The 20,584-nt window shown below is 42.3% G+C and overlaps 1 protein-coding gene across 13 annotated transcripts in view; it reads right to left on the minus strand.

Moving 5' to 3' along the window:
• The window catches only part of SYT9 (synaptotagmin 9), a 208,754-nt gene that overhangs the window by 139,244 nt on the left and 48,926 nt on the right, over positions 1 to 20,584 (minus strand). For 10 of the 13 annotated variants that reach the window (XR_015142107.1, XM_086340299.1, XM_086340304.1 and 7 more), the window contains exon 2: positions 3,544 to 3,895. Coding sequence is in view for 11 of the 13 variants with exons in the window: in XM_086340299.1 (XP_086196425.1) it covers positions 3,544 to 3,895 (352 nt within the window). In the remaining 2 variants the exon portion in view is untranslated. Of the gene's footprint in view, positions 1 to 3,543; positions 3,896 to 15,657; positions 16,366 to 20,584 lie in introns of those variants that run through there. The other 3 variants (XR_015142108.1, XM_086340301.1, XM_086340295.1) reach the window with 1 other exon arrangement.

Genomic DNA, 20,584 nt, shown 5'->3' on the forward strand with positions numbered 1-20,584 from the left:
AGAATGGGAAGGAGTGGAGGAAAGACTACATACTTCAGATAGGTGGTCAGGGAACTCCCTGTAGCTCAGATGGTAAAGAATCTGCCTGCAATGCAGAAGACTTGGGTTTGATCTCTGGGTCAGGAAGATCCCCTGGAGAAGGGAATGACAACCCACTCCAGTATTCTTGCCTGGCGAATTTCATGGACGGACCATGGAGTTGTAAAGAGTTGGACATAACTGAGCAACTTTCATTCATTCAAGTAAACTTTTCTGAGGAGATGACATCTAAGATGGAACATTAAGGCTGCAAAGGAGCCTGACATGGAGAGAAGCACTCCAGGCTGATGGAATAGCATTTATGAAGGTCCCAGGGCAGGAAATGGCAGGTATACTGAAGAAAGCAAGAGCGAAGCTGGTGTAGATGGAGATGGAATGTGATGAGCTTTTTCGGGTAGGGTCTCTGAGTCCAGGCTAGTGGCCTCCTCTGGAGTTGTGCCACATGGTGGCCCTGGCTGGAGGTGAGGCCTATAGCTGGTAGCAAGAGACTATGACAGTATGACACAGGGCCTTAACAGACCTGATAAGAAGTTTGTGGTGTGGAAATTGAAATTTTTATAAAACCAAGTGTTATAAAATAAATTTGAGAAGACTTAAAACAGATTGGCCTTTCATGTTGGGTCATGAATCAGGAAATGGGTTAGATGGTTTTTCAAGGATCCTTCTATTTTGAGGACTCAGGGACTTTCATATATTTGGAGTAGAGATCTTTAAAATGTTCTGGTACTGAAAAGTTCTAAAAAAAAGAAATAATCCACATTCCCAGGATATTAGGTCATTATACAAAAGGGATTTCATCTAAATTGAAAGGAATTAGCAGGAGTTTTGGAGGGTCTAACAGTAACTGAGCTAATCAGAAACAGAAGGCAAACATGCCTGATCTTGGAAGAACAAAAGAAAGTCATCCTTACCAGAAATATTCTTAGAAGATGCAGCAAAACTCATTGTTAGGACGTTCCCAAAGGCAGTGGTGGGAGCCATACATATCTAAGCTGAAGGGGCCAGGTGACAGCAGGATTTCCAAAGCAAATGCCATGGCAGAAGCTGTGCCAGTCTCTGTGACAAGTGGGGAGGCCTTAACTGGGAGTCCAGGCTGAGCGTGTGCCCAGGGAACGTTGGGAAAACGGTAACAGCAGCAGGAGGGAAGCAGTAAGAAAGAGACAGCAGTGAGAAAGTAAAGATCATAATGAGAAAGAAGGGAGTAGAAATAATAACTAGCAACACAGATTGTTTAGAGCCATCTCAGCAAGAGTAACTTTCCCACCTGCCGCAAATATGGTATGAAAAATGCTACTTAAAAAAGGATGTTAACAATGTTCTGGAGTATCAAGGAAATTTCATTCATTTCCCCCACTTTGTCAGTAAAAAGGCTTTGTGTGTGTGTGTGTTTATAGCACAACTCTGAAGAATTATAAGACCATATCCTTCTCATTATGTAAGACCATGAGTCAAAGATACGTATTTCCAGACATAACCCATAGAATCAGGTCAGCAGTAATTTAGATAAGAATGTCTGAAATGCGAAATGATGCAAATTATCAGTATTAGGTCAAATACAGCTGGAAAGAGTTTAGTTGTCATATGGGACTCAAATGTTACTAAACAACTTTAGACATCAGAAGACAGAATTAATTGCATGACTTCAAAACTAAAATACATCAAAAGGTAAATGCATGGATAATTCTTTCCCTTTCTCTTTATTTTTGTTTTCCTTCTACCCAGTTTCTATAGGTCAGTGGTAAAGATATCTACAGTTTTTAGTTTTAAATAAAATCTATTTTTTGAGATGCAGGTTACATACATATTTTCTAGAATAAACACTAACAATTATAGTGATATGATTGCTATCAATTCTCTAGAATTATGGCAGAGTCCTCGGACCTTTCATCTAATATAAACACAGTACTGTTACACCATATTGATGGAACCCAGATCAGAAAAATTAACATGCAGAGTAAAACCAAACAGGAGACAATTTCAGTGGAGACTCCATCTGAAGGGCCTACTTACTGAAGCACTGAGAGGATTTTATTATGACTCTGCACCAATGCACAAACTCCACAGCAGCATCAGACAGAGCTCTAGTTATGTTTAAGTCTTAAATCTGAAGAGAAGCCCTAATGATAAAATCTGAAGATTTCTTCTAAACCAAATGGCAAACAACCATCCATTTCCTCACAGAGGAATATTTTAGATAAAGTTCTTTGATTCAGAATTGGAAATGATGCTAAAATAGGTTTTGGAAAAAATTAAATTACAGACTGTCATATTCCATCCCACTTAATGTGAATGAGCAGAGCCTCTAGGATAAACTTGATTAACATAAAAAGGGTAAAATCTTATTTCTGCTTCTAGAGGACAAATAAAAAAGATTAAAAAAAAAAATAACTGCAAACTGGGCTTGTACTTTTCAAATAACAGCACATACTATTCCTCCAGCTATCACTCAAGCAAATATTTTCATTTTAAAGAAAGTTGCTTTCTTAGTCTCTTTTCCTGAAGCCTTATTGAGAGTGAATTTTTATATACAGTGATTCAGAATTGGCTGCTTAGCCTCAAAGCTACCTTTATGCATCAGAGTCCTGGTAGAGGCAGGTCTCGGTGATGATGATGATAATGACAGCATCACCAAAAACAAAACCGCAGCTCACGGTGTGGAGCAGCCACTAGGTGCAGGCCTGTGCCAGGCCTGTGATGCGCACGTCATCGTCTCATTCTCAAAACCACCTATCACCGTTCCTCTCACACAAGAGGAAACAGAAACAGATGAAGGTTAATCTGTCCAATAGCACACGTGCAGGTAAAGCTAGTTCACTGGACCGAAGAGCCCTTGCTTTTTGTCACTGCACTGTATTACTTCTCTACAGTGCAAAAGCACAAAGATTTGGCCCATGGAAAGACAGTGACACTAGGCCTAGGCACTCTGTAGTCCTTGAAAAGCCTGGCGATGGGCAAAGATCTCCAGCCACCATGTAGGACTCTATGGAGACCCTGTGTGTGACAGCTGGGCTAGGCTAGAGGCACAGGGAATCAATTTCATAGCACCACAAGAGTAGCATGGAAGAGAGGGTAAAAACTTGGGCTCTGGTGGTGTTTGAACAAGGGTTCAAACCCTGACCTGGGTGCTTACCAATTTATGACTTTGTTTCTTAATTTCCTTAAGTTTCTTCTTCTGTGAGATGAAAATGATAATAGGATCTGTTTCACACAAAGTTGTGAGCAATGATAAAATAATACACATAAAGTTCTTGGACAGTCTTTGATATGGAAAGTCTTAGCAATGTTAAATACTGTTATTATGAACTAAGGAGAGATTAAGCAGTGCTCAGGAACCTGAGCACTGGAGTATAGGAAGCAACAAGTTTTTCCACGTTCGTGTCTCTGATACCAAAGGGACATGTGAAAGGTTACAGGCTCCTTGGCTAAATCAATGCCACTGCTGCCATGAGAAGGAAGCAGGACAGTGCTTGCCTTGCATCCAGAAAGGAAGGGGGCAGTACTGACCGAGCTGATGAGGTTGGCTCTGTGACTTGGCGTTGCACGCGGATGCCATGGGCACAGTTGTCTTGGTCCCCCGTCTGGGTTGAGAGGGGAATGTCTGGGGAGGTGTGACTGATCTTCATGGAGGAGTCTGGACAAGGGGTGGGAGGGTCTAGGAAGCCCTCACTGTTCTCCTGCTCATTGGTCTCTGTGTCCGTGTAGTTAAGAGGCTCCTGGTTGTTGTCTTTGCTACTAGAGAACAGGCCTCGTTCTCGCCATGGAACCCAGCAGAGTTTCCAAGACACGAAGAGAGACACACCAAAGAGAGCGAGGCCACAGGCAGTGACTACAAGGGTCAGCAGGCTCACTGAGATATCTGCAAAGAAGCAAAGATCAAAGGTCAGTGGGATTGCTCCTCCCGTGCCCTCCTACTGCACGGTGTGGGCAGAATGACCCTCTCATTCACGCACCCCTCAGGAGTGACGGTGGAAGGCCAGGCCTGGGATGCTGCTGAATCATCTGGGATGCACGCTGAACGTCCCTGCTGATTCGGAGGCAGGGACAACGAGGACTCAGACACAAGCACAGAGGGTGTAACATGCAGGCATATTTAGAAACAACAGCCTGAGATAGCAAGAGGCAGGGTGTACTCAGGGGACCAGGAATGCCCCAAGGCAACTGAGACCCTGTCCCCTCAGCAATAAAAATCATTGATATTCTGGGAATAGAGTGGTTTCAACTATCATTAAAAATTCCTCTGTCATCTCAGAGAGCAGTGTAATTTGGGAGTTAAGTAACATCTTTTTTAAAACAAGAGAAAATTAGAGTGTTTTTCCCTCTTTTTGATACGAGCTTTTAAGGGTCTAAGCATTTTGCAGCTCAAGGCCTCTCAAGCCTCAAGAATATCCACCACCTGGTGGTCAGGTGCCCAGGACGAGTGGACAACAGTCACAGTTTGGGTTTCCCCAGTAGCAGAGCTGAGACAAGTGGTCAAGGGCAAGAGGTTTATTTAGAAGGTGAAGAAAACATAGGTAGGGGAACAGGGAAGTGACCCAGTTAGAAGAGGGAAGTAATTCAGGGGGGTAAGAAAGCAGCCAGTAGCGGGAGGGGACTTTGTCAAGCCAGCTACCACAGTGGAGGAACAGAGATTAAACTGCTGCAGAGGGTCCACACCCCAGGGGCCTGGGCTGCTTATAGCATCAATCCCCTTCAGTAATTGATTTGAGGGCAGCTCTCAAGGGGCATTTGCTATGTGGGTGGCAAAGTAAGTTTCTGTGGCCAGAAAATTTCCACATTTCAAATAATGCAGGGCTGGCCTAGGAGGTCAGTAGGCAGATGCTCAAGTGCCAAGGGAGAGGGGTTGTGTGGGGCAACAACAACATCTGCTGCACGGAGCATGGCCCCACGGCCTCAGCCAGGGTCCGTGGCAGTGCATGTCTAGTGTGTGTGCACCCAACTCTCGGAACAAAGCCCATCCAGGCTTCCACCCCATCCTACAGTGGAGCCAGGGAGAGGCTGACGCATCAGCCTGAACTCATTCCTGGCACCGCGGTACTATAAACTCCTTCCTAAAGGACACCCCTACCTCCCCTTACTGGGCTCCATTACAGTCTGAGGCCCCAAGGATTCGTCCCAGGTTCTGCCTTTACTGTCCATCATTAATATTTGCATTGCTTCAGCCAAAGCTTTCTGGATGTCCATTGCATGCCAGGGATTGTGGCAGGCTTTGGAGACACAATGGAGAACATGCCAGACACACTCCAACCTTCACAGACTCCTATTCTAGTGAAGGGGAAAATTGGGAATCAGTTACCTAACAGTCACAATGTCAATGATCCACAGCACGCCAACAATCCATGACATGAGACAGCTGAGGCATGCATGTGAACCCATCCTGCAAGTCACTTCCCTAAGGAATCACGCTGACCACCTGCTGTCTGTGCGCTTTTCAACATGATTCTTAAGGTACTCGATCATTCTTATGAAACGATAAGACAATTTCTTCATGAAAAATTGCCCTTGACAGAAAGCCAGCTGCCAGGGCTAGTGATGGATCTGATGTATCTCCTCTATGCCTCCCAATCAATCTTTGCCCTTGTGGCGAAACAACATCATATCTCTGTTTGGAAACACAGGGGCTCCAGTTTCAACATTGGTAATTGAGCTCAAAATCTTTGCTTATCCCATTTCTCTTCAAATATCACTGAAACAGGATAAGCAAACTATATAACTATGGAAAACAAGGACAGGTACTTTCTGTCTAACACAGAGGCATTTCTGGGGTTGTTTTAAATGAAAAACCAATCAGGGCTGAACATTTAACACAAGTCAGTGAAGGACAGGGAAGCTTGGCATGCTGAAGTCACAGGGTTGCAAAGAGTCAGATACAACTGAGTGAATGAACAACAAAAAAAACAACAATGAAGAAATGCTGAGGGAAAAATAGAAATTAAAAATCTCAGGTGCAGAGCAAAAAAGGCAGGGATGGGGGACAGGGAAGAGAGTTGAGGGGGGCAAAGTAAAGGGCACTAGAAATCACAAATCATGGCGCCCCGACATGAGGAGGGAGAGAACATGGTTTGGCTACAAGGTCTACTTGGTTCTAACAGCTCACACAGCAGGATGGAAAATTTGGTGGTGAAAACTTCTATGATAGGTGGTAGTGCTGGGAGTGCCGGGAAGGAGGAAACCCTTCCCAGTGAATCAGGCTGCCACAGCAAAGATCAACCTCTACCCCCTCCAACGAAATTTAAAAATAAAACAATCTGTACAACACAGTGAAACCCCTTAATACATTCTGTAATCCAAACAGAGGCAAAACCCCTTCTCTGCATCATGTTAATCGCTTCAGCACCAGCCTGACACATACACCACTAGGAGGATGGCAGAGGCTGGATACACTGGAAGGCAGAAAGGTTACAAGTGTGATATGATGATTATATATTATCATTTACCAAATATCCACCTTTCCACACCACAGCGCCCCCTCCAACGATGGATCATAAATCTCAAACCCTTGACGTTGGTCTTGACCACATGCCTTACTCTGGTCAATAAAGTATGTGTAGATATGGCCCACGCCACCTTGGAGCAAAGGACTATTGGGCTGCCATCTTCTGTGAGAAGGCGGCTGCTATTTCAGCCTAGGTGCCACAATGGAAGACTTGTGGTGCAGGCCCAGCGTCCGGAATGAAGAGCAAATTTAAACCTGATGCACAGACTGGGCAGGACAGCAAAACGATCCATAGATCCATGAGCAAAACTTAAACAGTTCATGTTTTATTCAAGTCACCAAGATTTTGAATGTGTCTGTCCCTACAGCAAAAAGTTGACTAATAAATGTGATCATATACTGTCCAAAACTAAGATATTTTTAAGAGGGAAAAGAGGTGAAATCAATAATCACATTGACAAGACACTTTACCCAGGATTGTCTTAGGCCTATGGTCACCCTCCACTCAGAATCCTACTTGAGCTCTGAACTCATCCGCTTGGTACAATATGGCCTCTCAGGGTTTACATGGCATTGACAACATGCTAAATAGAGTAAATCCTAGATCTATTTCTGCTAGTCACCATAGGGCCTGACCCAGCTCAAGAACTGTTTCAACTTGTTAGCTGACTCTCAGCTCATGTACCCCCAAACCACCTTTCTCCCAAGTCCAGTAATGGGAGATCCATGAAAGCAGGGGTTTTGTCTGTCCCTCTTAGGACTGAATCCCAGGCATTTAAAGGGCACACATTCACTGTACATTTGAGGCAGCCCACCAGAGAGCCCTGTGGTCACCTCCAGGTCTCCCGTGAGTTAAGGCTGTGTGGCCCATAAGCTCCAGGAGCCACTAGTCACATTCACAGTTGTTGACAGACGTCTGTGCATCCCAGGTACTACAGAAAATAACTGGCAAACAGCAAGAGGGGCTTTTCCTCACTTGCACAAAGGTGCCCTATAGGTGAGCAAGGGGTCAGAGAGCACCAGGAGAAACCAACAGTGACTTACACAGCCACACCAACCACTAAGTGCAGTCATCAGGACTTCTTGATAGCAAACAGCTCAGGGTACTCTTTACACACTCTACTTGTACTTTTCTCTCTTTTTTCAGAAAGAAGTACTAGAAAGCTGCTTCAGCCTCACTAAGGCCACACATACCATCCACCTCTGAGCCCCAGCCTGAGGAAAGAAAGAGGGAGAATTCATTTAGAACCACAAAATAGCTTTTTCAAAGGAGTTATTGGTTAAGTAAGGTGGTAGGTACATGGCCATTTGTTTTATTATTGATTTTTAAACTACATGTATTATACACACATACACACACACATATATATTCTTTGGCACTGACGTATATTCTATAATAAAAATTGAAAAAAGTAAATAGTACCATCAAAAAGTTATTAATTTTTCTTAAAAATAGAAAAGTGTAATTGGCCCTTCTGTCCAAGAGTCAAGAGAATAACCAGCTGGTGATCCAGGATGAAATGAGACACATGGCAGGTAACGCAGCTGGGATCCAGATCCTCAGAGGTGCTGCTGGCTGGGGTGACTGTGCATCAGTCTGTACCCAGAGCTGCTGAAAAACACCCCTTCAGGGAAGAGGCAGAGCGGCGTGTCCTGCCATCAGGCCTGACCATCAGAACCCTCTTCTGCAGGCCACTAGCCCTCGCTATAGGACACGAAGTAGTGCAGCAACATCCCTGGACCCTGGACACAAGGAACCAGGACACCCCTAGACCCAGCAGACATCCCAGCTGGACATCTGTGATTCAAAGGGATCCCTGCTAGCCTGAAGACTTGTTCTAGAATGACAAATATTATTGCCCAAAGAACACATGGCTTGAGCACCTACTCATCATATGGAAAGGAACAGTAGTTGCCCTGCTGAACTGTGAAAGGACGGGAAGAACATGTAAACTGATGACAGCAACAGAGTCACAGGACAAAATCAGTAACTTGAAAGAGGCTAACCCAGCTGAGCCACCAGAATAAATGACACCTGACATAAAAGAAATCAATGTGAGAGACAAATGAACTCGTATATTCAGTGAGATGTTTAAAACTATGGCCAAGAGAGAGAAGTATGGCTGCAGCAGTAACCAGAATCAGACTCCCCTAAGATCTCACCTGGTCTAACTATGAGATTGTAGCCCTAGAACTCCATAGCCAGCCACATTATCACAAGAGGAAAGGCATTTTCAGCCATGAGTGACTCAGAAAATATGTGATTCATGCACCCCTTCCTGCATAAAATCTATGGAATTCTCCAAACAAACAAAATTTTACGTTAGAATAGATAACCCAAGAAGAGAAGAGCTTTCTAGATAAGACATATACTTAGATACTAGATATCATAAGAATTAGTGATAATCAAAGAAAACAGTAAGAAGTGTATTAAAACTAATTGCTGGTTTTGAGGCAAAAAAAGTTTAACAGAACTGTAAAGGAAAAAAATCCACTTAAAAGAGCAAAGGAATGGTAACTACATTCACTTAAAATTCCGTGATGTATTTCCTCTATAAAGCGAGGGCAGACTACTAAAATGAAATGGAGAAGAAAATAAGACAATCTTCTTAGGAAAAAAATTACACCATTGCTAAAACAAATAAAAAATTCAAAAGAGGGTAACCAAAGGTTCATAAAACTTAGGCAAAATTATGCTAAAATTATTTCTACATTAAAAACCACATGGAGATAGAGCAAACCATTTCTGTTGGGATGAAATTAGAGGAGACTTTCACTCCCATGTTAACTTTTTATAAAGAGTAAATATTACTGAGAAAAAAATGAAAAACATTTTTTAAGCTGTTGTAGTACATGAAGTACATGTGGCAGCACATTCAGGTGAACTTGGGTTTGTAATCTCCAAACATTTCTGAAAGACAGTATTTATGTAACCCTGCTCCTTAGTTTATGAAGAACAAAGCAGTGAATATCATGAAAATCATTACAAAAATGATCATCTCAGCTCCCCAGCACATTTTCCCCTCCAAGTCAAACCCGTAAAAGCCATTTTTACTCTTGTCTGCTCATCTTTGTTCAGGCTTTTAGATTCATGAACGAAATATCAGAAGACTGACACAGGCTATCAACTTTTCACCTTGCTAATACCTATTTTAAACTTACAACTCTTTACTCTCATGCTCATTTCATACAAGAAGGGATGTTTTAACCCCAGAAACAAATGACATTCCCTTAAAATACTATATTGAGCTTTATGAATAAAGTTATTACACTGTCCTTATTTTGTTAATTGCTTCAGAGTTGTGAGAGCTTTGAACTTTGTATTTTGTATTGGGGTATAGCTGATGAACAATGTTGTAAGTTTCAGGTCAACAGCACAGGGACTCAGCCACAGGTGTACATGCATCCATTCTGCCTCAAACTCCCCTCCTGCCCAGGCTGCTACATAACACTGAGCAGAGTTCTATGCGCTACACAGGAGGTCCTTGCTGGTTTCCATTTTAAACAAAGCAGTGTGTACAAGTCCACATCAAACTCTCTAACTATCCCTTCCCCTCATCCGTCCCTCTGGTAACCAAAAGTTCGTTCTCTAAGTTGGAGAGTCTCTGTTCGTTTTGTAAGTACATTCATTTATATAATTTTAGGTCACACATACAAGGGATGTCATACAATATTTCTCCTTCTCTGACGTACTTTACTCAGTATGATAATCTCTAGGTCCACCCATGTTGCTGCAAATGGCATTATTTCATTCTTTTTAATGACTGAGTAGTATTCCATTGTATATATGTCCTCAATCTTCTTTATCCACTCCTCTGTCAATGGACATTTAGGGTGCTTCCATGTCTTGGCTATTGTAAACAGGGCTGCAATGAGCACTGGGGTGCATGTATTCTTTCGGATCATGTTTTTCTCTGGATATATGCCCAGGAGTGGGGTTGCAGGGTCATATGGTAGCTCTATTTTCAGTCCTTTAAGGAACCTTGGTACTGTTCTCCACAGCAGTGGTACCAATTTACATTCCCACAAACAGTGTAGGGGCAGGGTTCCCTTCTCTCCATACCGTCTCCAGCATTTGTTGTTTGTGGATTTTTTGATGATAGCTATCTGGCTGATGTGAGGTGATACCTCACTGTAGTTTTATTTGCAAACACCTTCTCATCTGTCTCTTGGCCATCTATGTCTTCTTTGGAAAAAATGTCTGTTTAGGTCTTCTGCGTATTTGTTGATTGGGTTGTTTTGATGTTTGCATCATGAGCTGTTTGTAAATTCTCGAGACTAATCCCTTGTTGGTCACATTATTTGCAAATATTTTCTCCCAATCTGTGGGTTGTCTTTACGTTTTTATTATTTCCTTTGCTGTGCTAAAGAATTTGAGTTTAGGTAGGTCCAATTTGTTTACTTTTGTTTTTATTTCCATTATTATGGAAGACAGATCAAAAAAGATATTACTGTCATTTATGTCAGAGGGTGTTCTGTTTTTCTCTGAGTTTTATAGTGACTGGTCCCACATTTAGGTCTTTAATCCTTTTTGAGCTTATTTTTGTGTATGATGCTAAAGAATGATCTAGTTTCATTTTTTTATATGTAGCCGTTCAACTGTCCCAGCATCATTTGTTGAAGAGACTGTCTTTCCAACACTGTGTAGTTTTGCCTCCTTAATCATAGATTAATTGACCATAAGTGCATGAGCTTATTTCTGGGCTTTCTATCCTATTCCATTGATCTATATTTCTATTTTTGTACCAGTATCATACTGTTTTGATGTCTGTAGCTTTGTAGTATGGAGAAGGCAATGGCACCCCACTCCAGTACTCTTGCCTGGAAAATCCCACGGACAGAGGTGCCTGGTAGGCTGCAGTCCATGGGGTCTCTAGGAGTCGGACACGACTGAGCAACTTCACTTTCACTTTTCACTTTCACTTTTCACTTTCATGCATTGGAGAAGGAAATGGCAACCCACTCCAGTGTTCTTGCCTGGAGAATCCCAGGGACAGAGGAGCCTAGTGGGCTGCCGTCTGCGGGGTCGCACAGAGTCGGACACAACTGAAGCCACTTAGCAGTAGCAGTAGCAGCAGCAGCAGCTTTGTACAATAATTCAAAGTCAGGGAGCCTGATTCCTCAAGCTCCCTTTTTATATCTCAGGATTGCTTTGGCTATTCAGAGTCTTTTGTGTCTCCATACAAATTCTAAGATCTTTTTGTTCTAATTCTGTGAAAAATGCCATTGGTAACTTGATAAGGATTGCAATGAATCTGTAGATTGCCTTGGGTAGTATAGTTATTTTGACAATACTGATTCTTCCAATCCACGAACATGGTATATTGTTCCATCTGTTTGTGTCTTCTCAGAGCTTTGAGAACTCTGTCCTGCATAAATAAGGCACTGGAGATTATGGGAACTACTGCCCTAGTCCCTTGAATGTCAGTCCGGCCCCGTATCTACTTCTTACGACAACAGTGTAGCTCAGGGCAAAACAGGAAAATAGATGACATTTTTGATATCCACCCAGTCTTCTTGTCCTGAGCTCCCAACTTTAACTGCTCTCTCAACCTTGCGTTGTCCCAGAAGACTGGAATTTTCAAAGGGATTATATTGGAAACTGAAGACTTGATGTCTGTGTCTAGTCACTTAGGGTGACAGCACAGAAGAGCCAGTGAAGATGCTCCGAGTGAGTCAAGGTGTTTCCAGGGCAGGCAGAGGAAACCTCGAACCACAATTGAGGAGGGAAATAAAAAAGATCAGAGCTGGAAAAAAAGGTGCTGAGCATGGAGACTGAGGTGGATGGGACATAAAAAGGGAGAGGAAACTCATGGTCAGAATCTGGGATGACAGGAACTGGTTTAAAAGAATAGTGCAAAATGAAGTAAAGCAGGTAGCTCAAGATCACTGATACAGTCACTAACATATGATTTACCTTTCTGCAAAAGGATTTGAGACAGCTTAAAAAATATAATGCAGCATGGTAGGAGAAACTTTCCAAGGAAATCAGGGCCAAAGAAAAATAAAAGTAAAATGAAGATGAAGTCAGGGGGAAGTAAACAGCCAGAATGCATACATGAGGTTTTGTAAAGTTGCCAGAGGTGGCTACAGAATTGGCTCCCAACATCCCATGTATCACAGAAAAGAAGAAATATAACCAATGATATGATTCAGCATCTAGAAAACTATACAATTAAGAAATACTTGAGACAATGAAAATCTGCACTAGAAATGTAATGACATTAGAGGTTATTATTAATTACTTTTAGATATGATAATTGTATTGTGGTTATGTTGTATAGACAGATATGTAAACATTCAAATGACATCATGTCTGGAATTTACTTAAAATTACAGATAAATCAAGATTGGCCACACGTTAATAATTCTTGAAACTAAGTAATGAGTACATGTGGCTTATTATATTATTCTCTCTACTTTTGAATATGTTTGACAAACTCCTGCTGCTAAGTCGCTTCAGTCATGTCCAACTCTGTGCAACCCCAGAGACAGCAGCCCACCAGGCTCCCCTGTTCCTGGGATTCTCCAGGCAAGAACACTGGAGTGGGTTGCCATTTCCTTCTCCAATGCATGAAAGTGAAAAGTGAAAGTGAAGTCACTCAGTCGTGTCCAACTCTTCGTGACCCCACGGACTGCAGCCTAGCAGGCTCCTCCGTCCATGGGATTTTCCAGGCAAGAGTACTGGAGTGGGGTGCCATTGCCTTCTCCATTGACAAATTCCTAACACAAAACAAAAAACAAAACACCTTTTGGTTGGAGAAAATGTTGATTTCTGACTTCAGTCTTAGACATTCTTATTTAGCAGGTCTTGGGTGAGATTCCTTTAATCTCCATTTTTAACAAGCATCTCAAATCTCAGATTAACCTGATGCCAGCGGTCTCGAGATAACACTGAGTAAACAAGACCAAGTAAACCCTGTATATATGGTTCAGAACACAAGATGCTTGCCTAAAACAGCTGTGTCTTGGGGGCCTAATAAAGACAAAACTGGGAAATTCAGTTAGAAAATTGGGCCATGGAGAACTTGAAGCTATCACATGGTAGCTTGTAGGGAAAGTGATAATGTAATCAGATGGAGGAAACAGCCAAGACCAGACAGCTCTGATGATGAGATGTTAGGTGTTTCAGGAAACCACATCAATGTGGAAACACTGTACTAGAATAAACCTTAGAAGTCGTCCAGAACAGTATCAGAATTCCCTCATCAACAATCCCTTCCATGTGACCATAAGGACTTTATTTGAATACATTATTTTCTGTATTTTTTTTAAACTTAATGCAATGAACATGTATTACTGTGCAATTTTAAAGGTAATAATAATAATAATAAAAATAAAATTATTACATTCAAAAATCACAGAAGTCTGATGTTACTCAGTGAAGGGGAACTTAGTCCCCCCAATACGTCAACAGCCCAGAGGATTCTGAGTGGTCATCTTTATCTTGGATAAAAAGTACATAATAGATGTTAAGCTACAATTAAATGCTTTAGTGTTTAAATACTTGAACCTAAGTTGTCTTGGAAATATATAATCTCGCAGAACCTTGCTCTTTAATACACTATAAGGCACCAAAGCACACTAGTAGAAACACAAGTTCTAGAAACACACAGCCAAGGTCTGCAGCCCAACATCAGTTGTGCAACATAAATCTCTTGGTATTCTGTTTTCTCACAGCAGCGTTAGGACAATAATACTATTTATCCCTTAGAGTTGTTTAGAAAGGTACTGGCAGTCAATAAATGTAAGTTACTATTTTTTTCATGAGGCGTTTCAGGATTCACCCACTCCACATCTAGACTTATTCTTACTGCCAAGAAGTGGTCACCATGGTTAATGAATAGCAAGGCTTCCCACAGCTTTATGAAATGGGCCAGCAATAAGCAAATATTAAGCCCCAGATGGTGCTTACTGAGCTGAATTATGGAGAACAAGAGAAAGAGCTTCTATTGAGCACCTGATATTTGCTAAGGACCCATACCATGGACACAAAGTAAATAAGACTAGACCTTGCCCTCAAGGAATCACTAGTCCTTGCAGTAATGCTGTTTACAACTCAGAGTGCTACTGAAAACCAGAAGTGAGGGATATATAACCCAATCTAGAGTTCAAAGAAGGCTTCCCATAAAACGGGAGTGAGCCAAGTCCTACTTATAACCTCTTCTCTTACACAAAGGCAGAACCCAGGTCACTTGGCATGTGGTCAAGACTTCACCAGGAGGAAGGGAAAGCCAGGGCTTCTGCATATGGCCTCCAAGCTGCATAGGGCATAACTTGCCCAACTGTACATGGAGGCCCTGGGAAAGACTGGCATGTTCCAAGGCCTCTCAGGCCATCTTTGCCACCATTTATATTTTGTGACCCTGGGTAAGTCATTGCTCCTGTATGGTCTTCTTCATCTGTCATAAAGGGTCTGCTGGGCAAAGTCCTTATATCCTGTGGTTCTTGTGGACTTGCCAAATGACCTTGAGCTCACAGCAATGTTTCTCTAGAGCTAAAGCCATTGTAATAATTCCTATTAGTGACCAGAAGTCAATTGTTGCTCTCTACCTGGAAGCTATGTTTTAGGGCCATTCCTGGTTTTCATTCTTGGAGCTGACATGAGGTTGTCTTAGCTCATGGAAAAACATTGCCTCCTAATGCAAACTGCCCTGGGTCGGGAATATCCCCAGGAGTAGGGCATGGCAACTCACTCTAATACTCTTGCCAGGAGAATCCCACGGACAGAGGAGCCTGGAGGGCTACAGTCCATAGGGTCATAAAAAGTCAGACACAACTGAAGTGACTTATCATGTATTCAGTGCAAACTGCAAGGATTATTAAGGGGTATTAACTTGGGTCTGCAGGTACCATACCATTATTAAGGTACTGAGCCAGGTAAACAGATCACTCCAAGGCCTTAACTCTAAGAAGTCCATCGAATTAGGGCATGGTAACTGCCAAGTGGCATAACTGGATTCTACTGTAACTGACATAAAGAGAGGAGCATATTTAAAAGGACTGGGTCTCTGGCCCTGTTGGGCTGCACCCCACAGGCCTACAAGGCCTTCACCCTGCAGGCCTAAAAGGCCTCTCTACCCAATAGGCCTACAAGACCATTACTTGCCCAGCTTTAGGACCAAAGGGAAAATCTAGAGTCAGCAACAGAAACATTGATGGTTTAACAGGTAGGGAGAGCTTACATGTCTGAAGCAAGATCCTGGAGCAATTCATTACCATGTGCAGCAGACATAGCAGGACGGTGGCAGACTTTGCTCTGGGGACTAGGTTACCAGTTACAGGAGGAAATTACATCAGGTCAGCTTATCAGTTACCGGGGAAACCAGCTGAGGGGCATGCCCCTTCACGCCCCTTTGATTAGCTATTGGAACAATCATCAGCTGGGACTGCGGCAAGTATGTAGGAAGGTCAGTTCTGTGACTAGGGTGCAGATGAAGCCGGCACTGGTCCAGCAGGTAATATATGAGAGGACTACCACCTAGAGTGGTCTGAATATACAAACCCTCCACCCTTTCCTCAGAAGGCTGTCCAGGTGATTCTGCCAGTGTTAAGGAAGCAGTCAGCCTAAAATTAGCATTGAGAGAACACGTTCTGTTGCACCTTCTATTTACAAAGTGCAGCCTCATCAGTGTGGCCGGCACCTCCTCACACTGCCATCACCCCTCTGCCTTGGCCAGATGGGGCAGAGGCTGCTCAGGCTACATGGTGATTGGAGCTGCAAACACTAAGAGCTGCGTTTTGGCTCTTGCGTCCAAAATCCCTGAGCTCCCACCCCTGTTGAGCCTGGGCCTCTGTTGTCTGTGTAACAGGAAGGCTTGGGAACTATCCTCAGGTTTGCTGCTGGGTTTCCATTCTCTCTTCATTTTCTATAGGTATTATTTAATTGAAAAAAAAAGTCCATGTAAGAAAATATTTTACCACCCACTGTAGCTTCAATTGAAGTGCTTCCAAAATCTACAATTTTCTGTATCATGGGATTCTGGTCTGTGCAGAGTAAATAAAACATTCAGATGTGCTAAGATTCTTAAGAAATAACAAAAAATCTGATGTGTAGGGTTTTATATAATGGGGACTTTTTGCCTGAAAAGAACATCACGAAACAAATCTTAAGAACATGTGGCGATCAAGTAGAGGCCCAAGAGGTTAGTAACCTTCCCCGGTGTGCCTGTGGGAAACTGGAGTCTAGGTCCAGTTAGCACTGGATAGGATGAGAGTGGGCACCTCGGAGGTCTGGTGTCTAGCTCTATAACTTTCTATGAGACTCTGGGCTGCCTGCAACTTCTCTTTAGAAGCCATTTCTCACTTCTAAAATGGGGGGGTGGGGTGGGGGGAAGGTGGGGTGGAAATTCCTCCCTGCCTGGCTCTTTTGAAAATTAGGTACATACACTTCTATATGTATTAAGAGCTTGTCACAGTGCTTTCAAGTAGTGTTACTTAAAATTCTTTTCTAGCCTAGCACTGCTGCACTGGCCTAAGAATTACACCCCCCACAGGACCTCTTTCCAAACTCTGTTATTCAGAGTCATTTCTCAAGCTAGATCTGGTCTTGCTTTGATCCAATTAGTTTTTAAATCTATTGTCTACCCTATGGAACAAGATCAAAAGGTTGCTGACAACCACCTTTGTGAACCAGCATTTTAGAAAAAAATCTCATAAAGCAGTATGTGGTGTGAATGCTTCTTCCCTTTCCTGGCTCTCCTGAGGAGTGACTTTTCCCCAAATGCTCCTGGTCACTTCTCCTGCCTCTTCCTGCTCCACTCAGAGGGGAAGTGGGTTACTTAACTAGCGTGAGGCAGCCCTACGTCTCCCTTCTATGTGGTACCTGTCTGCCTGCATGGGGCATGGTGCATTTACAGTACCTTTACTGGGAAGTCTGTTACTGCAGCTGGACCCCAGAATAAGACAGACTCTCTCTCCTGGTTCTTCCTCAGGCACAGCTAGACACCTGTAGGACAGGGCCTTGATCTTTACACATATGTCCTGGCTGATAGCAGCCCTGGGCGCATGCTATGTCTATACAGGTAAGGAAACAGAACTGCCAGGCTTCCATTAGCATGAAGGGAGTTACATGGGTGTTATTCTTTTTATAGCACAATAGTTTAGCAAGAGACAGGATATATGAGGAAATCACCTGGAGTCTGGGTGTAGACTTGTTTTTAAACACATGTGAGACATTCCCCAAGAGTCTCCCAGTAATTCCTAGAAGAAGGACAAGAGGTCCTAGTGAGTCCTGGTGAACTGTTAGAGGAAACGGGGTCAATGCATTTTCTGTATCTTTAGGCAGTTGAGTTCTAGGCATTTCTGTTATTATAATTCTATGACTCTAAAACAATCTTTTCCCTTTCAAATAAAAAAGTTTAAAAATCCTATACTCAAATAATGTAGTGCTTATATGTGATGCCCTTTAAAAGAGAGTCAAAGACTTTTTTCCAACGTCTGGTTAACTTATGTCCTAACATGTGGACACCTGACACATACTATCTTCTAACAGGAACTCTGTGTCGTGCACCTTCCATTCACCACTCCAAACCCACTCTCCTTCCCTTTCCACCCTGCTCTGGGCCATGGAGGCTGACCTAGAGGGAGTTCGTCAAGGGGGGTCTGCTGAATTCAGCCAATAGGAGGCCCTCGTGGGAAATTAGAGAGTGGAGGGAGAGTAGTCACAGTATTTCCCTCCCCAGCTTTCTTCCTGCTGGGTTACCATGTTGACGTGTCCCTCTACTGAAATCCACAGCTCCTTTTCTGGGTTCTCTGAGGCCTATGGGTAGCAATGGCTCCCTACTATTATTAGCCTGAAGTAATGTACTATCCCTCACTGTTTCCCTGAATCCTGACTACACCTCTGTAAAAAGTCTCTGTATTAAGCTTTTCTCAAATTTCTTAACTTGACCATGCTGCATGTTTCCACTGGGACTCAGACTGATTCTCTGTATTAATGACTTGTTTTCTGTTCCAAGTGCTGCCTCTTGTCTTAACCTGTGTAACCTTCCTGCATAATCTCTGGGAACCTGACCTTGTATCTGGGCCTAAGTTTCCTAATACATAAAATGAGAGGTGATGAAATGTAAAAACTCTTCCAGATCTCATATTCTTAAAGTTATTAGAGAGCTTTTATATCCAAAGTATCTTCTACAACCTAGCATGATATCTAACATACAGAAGGCATTCAGTGTTTGATAAAATTCTAAGCTATGTATCACTTCCCTTTTTATATCCACTAAAAATGTACTTCAGGAAAAGAAAATGCCAAATAAACCATGTGTTTAAGTATACAGAATGAGCATTAAGATTACCTTCTCATCATGACTGATAATAATATATTTTATGCTTCTCTGAACATTGAAGACTCCACAGAGGTAGTGCTGTGTACTTGGAAGAGCATGGGCTCTGGAGACAGCCATCATTTATTAAGTTAACTTTACAACACATAATACTGAGCTGCCTTTATGAAGATTTTATGTAATTGGGAGTAGAGTGATCTATTCAGAGTGTGCCAAAGAAACTAAATTTTCAGGAGACTCTTTCAGCCAGATGATGTCTCCATATAGTCTTGCTTTTCTATGGCCAACATTAACCCTAGAAATATCTCTCCTAAGAAACAGTTCCAAGTCACATGGCTACTTGAAGTCAGAGCAGAAAGTGGATTCTTGGAGCATACTGTTCCCTATTTTTATTTCTTTCTCTTCTGTCTGGCTTGAACCTTAGCCCATGGTTAAAGACACAGACTCTTTTCCAACATATAACCTCTTACTAGCTTGGACTTTTATACTCAAAATCCTAATGTACCCCCATGGTCATTGATCTGCCTGTGCTAAAACCATGATCAAGCTTAGACTATTGACAATTGATAAAAAGCCTGGGCTCTCGTGTCTCTGCATTTAACTGTCAATTTTCTAAAAATTATTTTTTTAAGTCAATTTCCTTTTAGCGAATATTTCATGCGGCTGAAATGAAGATGGTTTCTTTTAAATCACTGATTTTCATCAGTAGTCATGCATAGAAACTGCCATTTATTCATCATCAGAATGATGAATAATACTGGCATATGACCAAGAAATGTAGTAATTGTTCTAAACAGTATTGACAAATAAAGAAAGAACCCTTAGACTTCAATACAAATTATTCTTAACTCTAACAGGAAGATACAAGGAATACCAATTCTTCTCAGAAGCATTCTCTTTATGACAGCCCTCTCTATGACTCACAGAAATTCTGCCTAGTGGCCGTGGACAGAGACACAGCTATAAGCAGACACTGATGGTTTTTCCCATTTCTGCAATCCTCACTTCTCTAGAAGCCAGGTAGGCTTATTTTTTTCACTTTTTTTTACTGTGGTAAAATCTACATAATATTGATCATTGCCACCATTTTTTTCAAATGTATATACCCTCTATTTACTTTTTTTAATTTATTTGTTATGAAGGATAATTGCTTTACAGAATTTTGCTGTTTTCTGTCAAACCTCAACATGAATCAGCCATAGGATTACATATATCCCCTCCCCTTTGAACCTCCCTCCCTTCTCCCTCCCCATCCCACCCCTCTAGGTTGATACCGAGCCCCTGTTTGAGTTTCCTGAGCCATACAGGAAAGTCCCGTTGGCTATCTATTTTACATATGGTAATGTGAGTTTCCATGTTACTCTTTCCATACATCTCACCCTCTCCTCCCCTCTCCCCATGTCCATAAGTCTATTCTCTATGTCTGTTTCTCCACTGTTGCCCTGTAAATAAATTCTTCAGTACCATTTCTTCTAGATTCTGTATACATTTTCACCATTTTCAAGTGTACAGTTCAATGCCAAAAGTACAATCACATTGTTATGCAGTCACTATTACTACCCATCTATAGAACTCTGTCATCATCCCATACTGAAGTTCTCCACCTATTAAATCAAAACCTACCATTCCTTTCTTTCCCCACCCCCAGCTCCTGGTAACCAGTCATCTGCTTTCTCTCTCCATAACAGACTGAGTAGTTTGCCTCATTTTAATGAAAGTTGGGTCACAAGACAGACCCTTCACCTCCCAAAAGTACATAGAGAAGAACAGGAGATGATCACAACCAGATAGCACAGGCAGGCTCCTCCATGAACACAGAGGAGAGGAG

The sequence above is a fragment of the Bos grunniens genome, chromosome 15 (genome assembly GCF_055505025.1).
Source record: "Bos grunniens cultivar Pamir isolate PY7600 chromosome 15, Bosgru_T2T1.0, whole genome shotgun sequence".
NCBI lineage: Eukaryota > Metazoa > Chordata > Mammalia > Artiodactyla > Bovidae > Bos > Bos grunniens.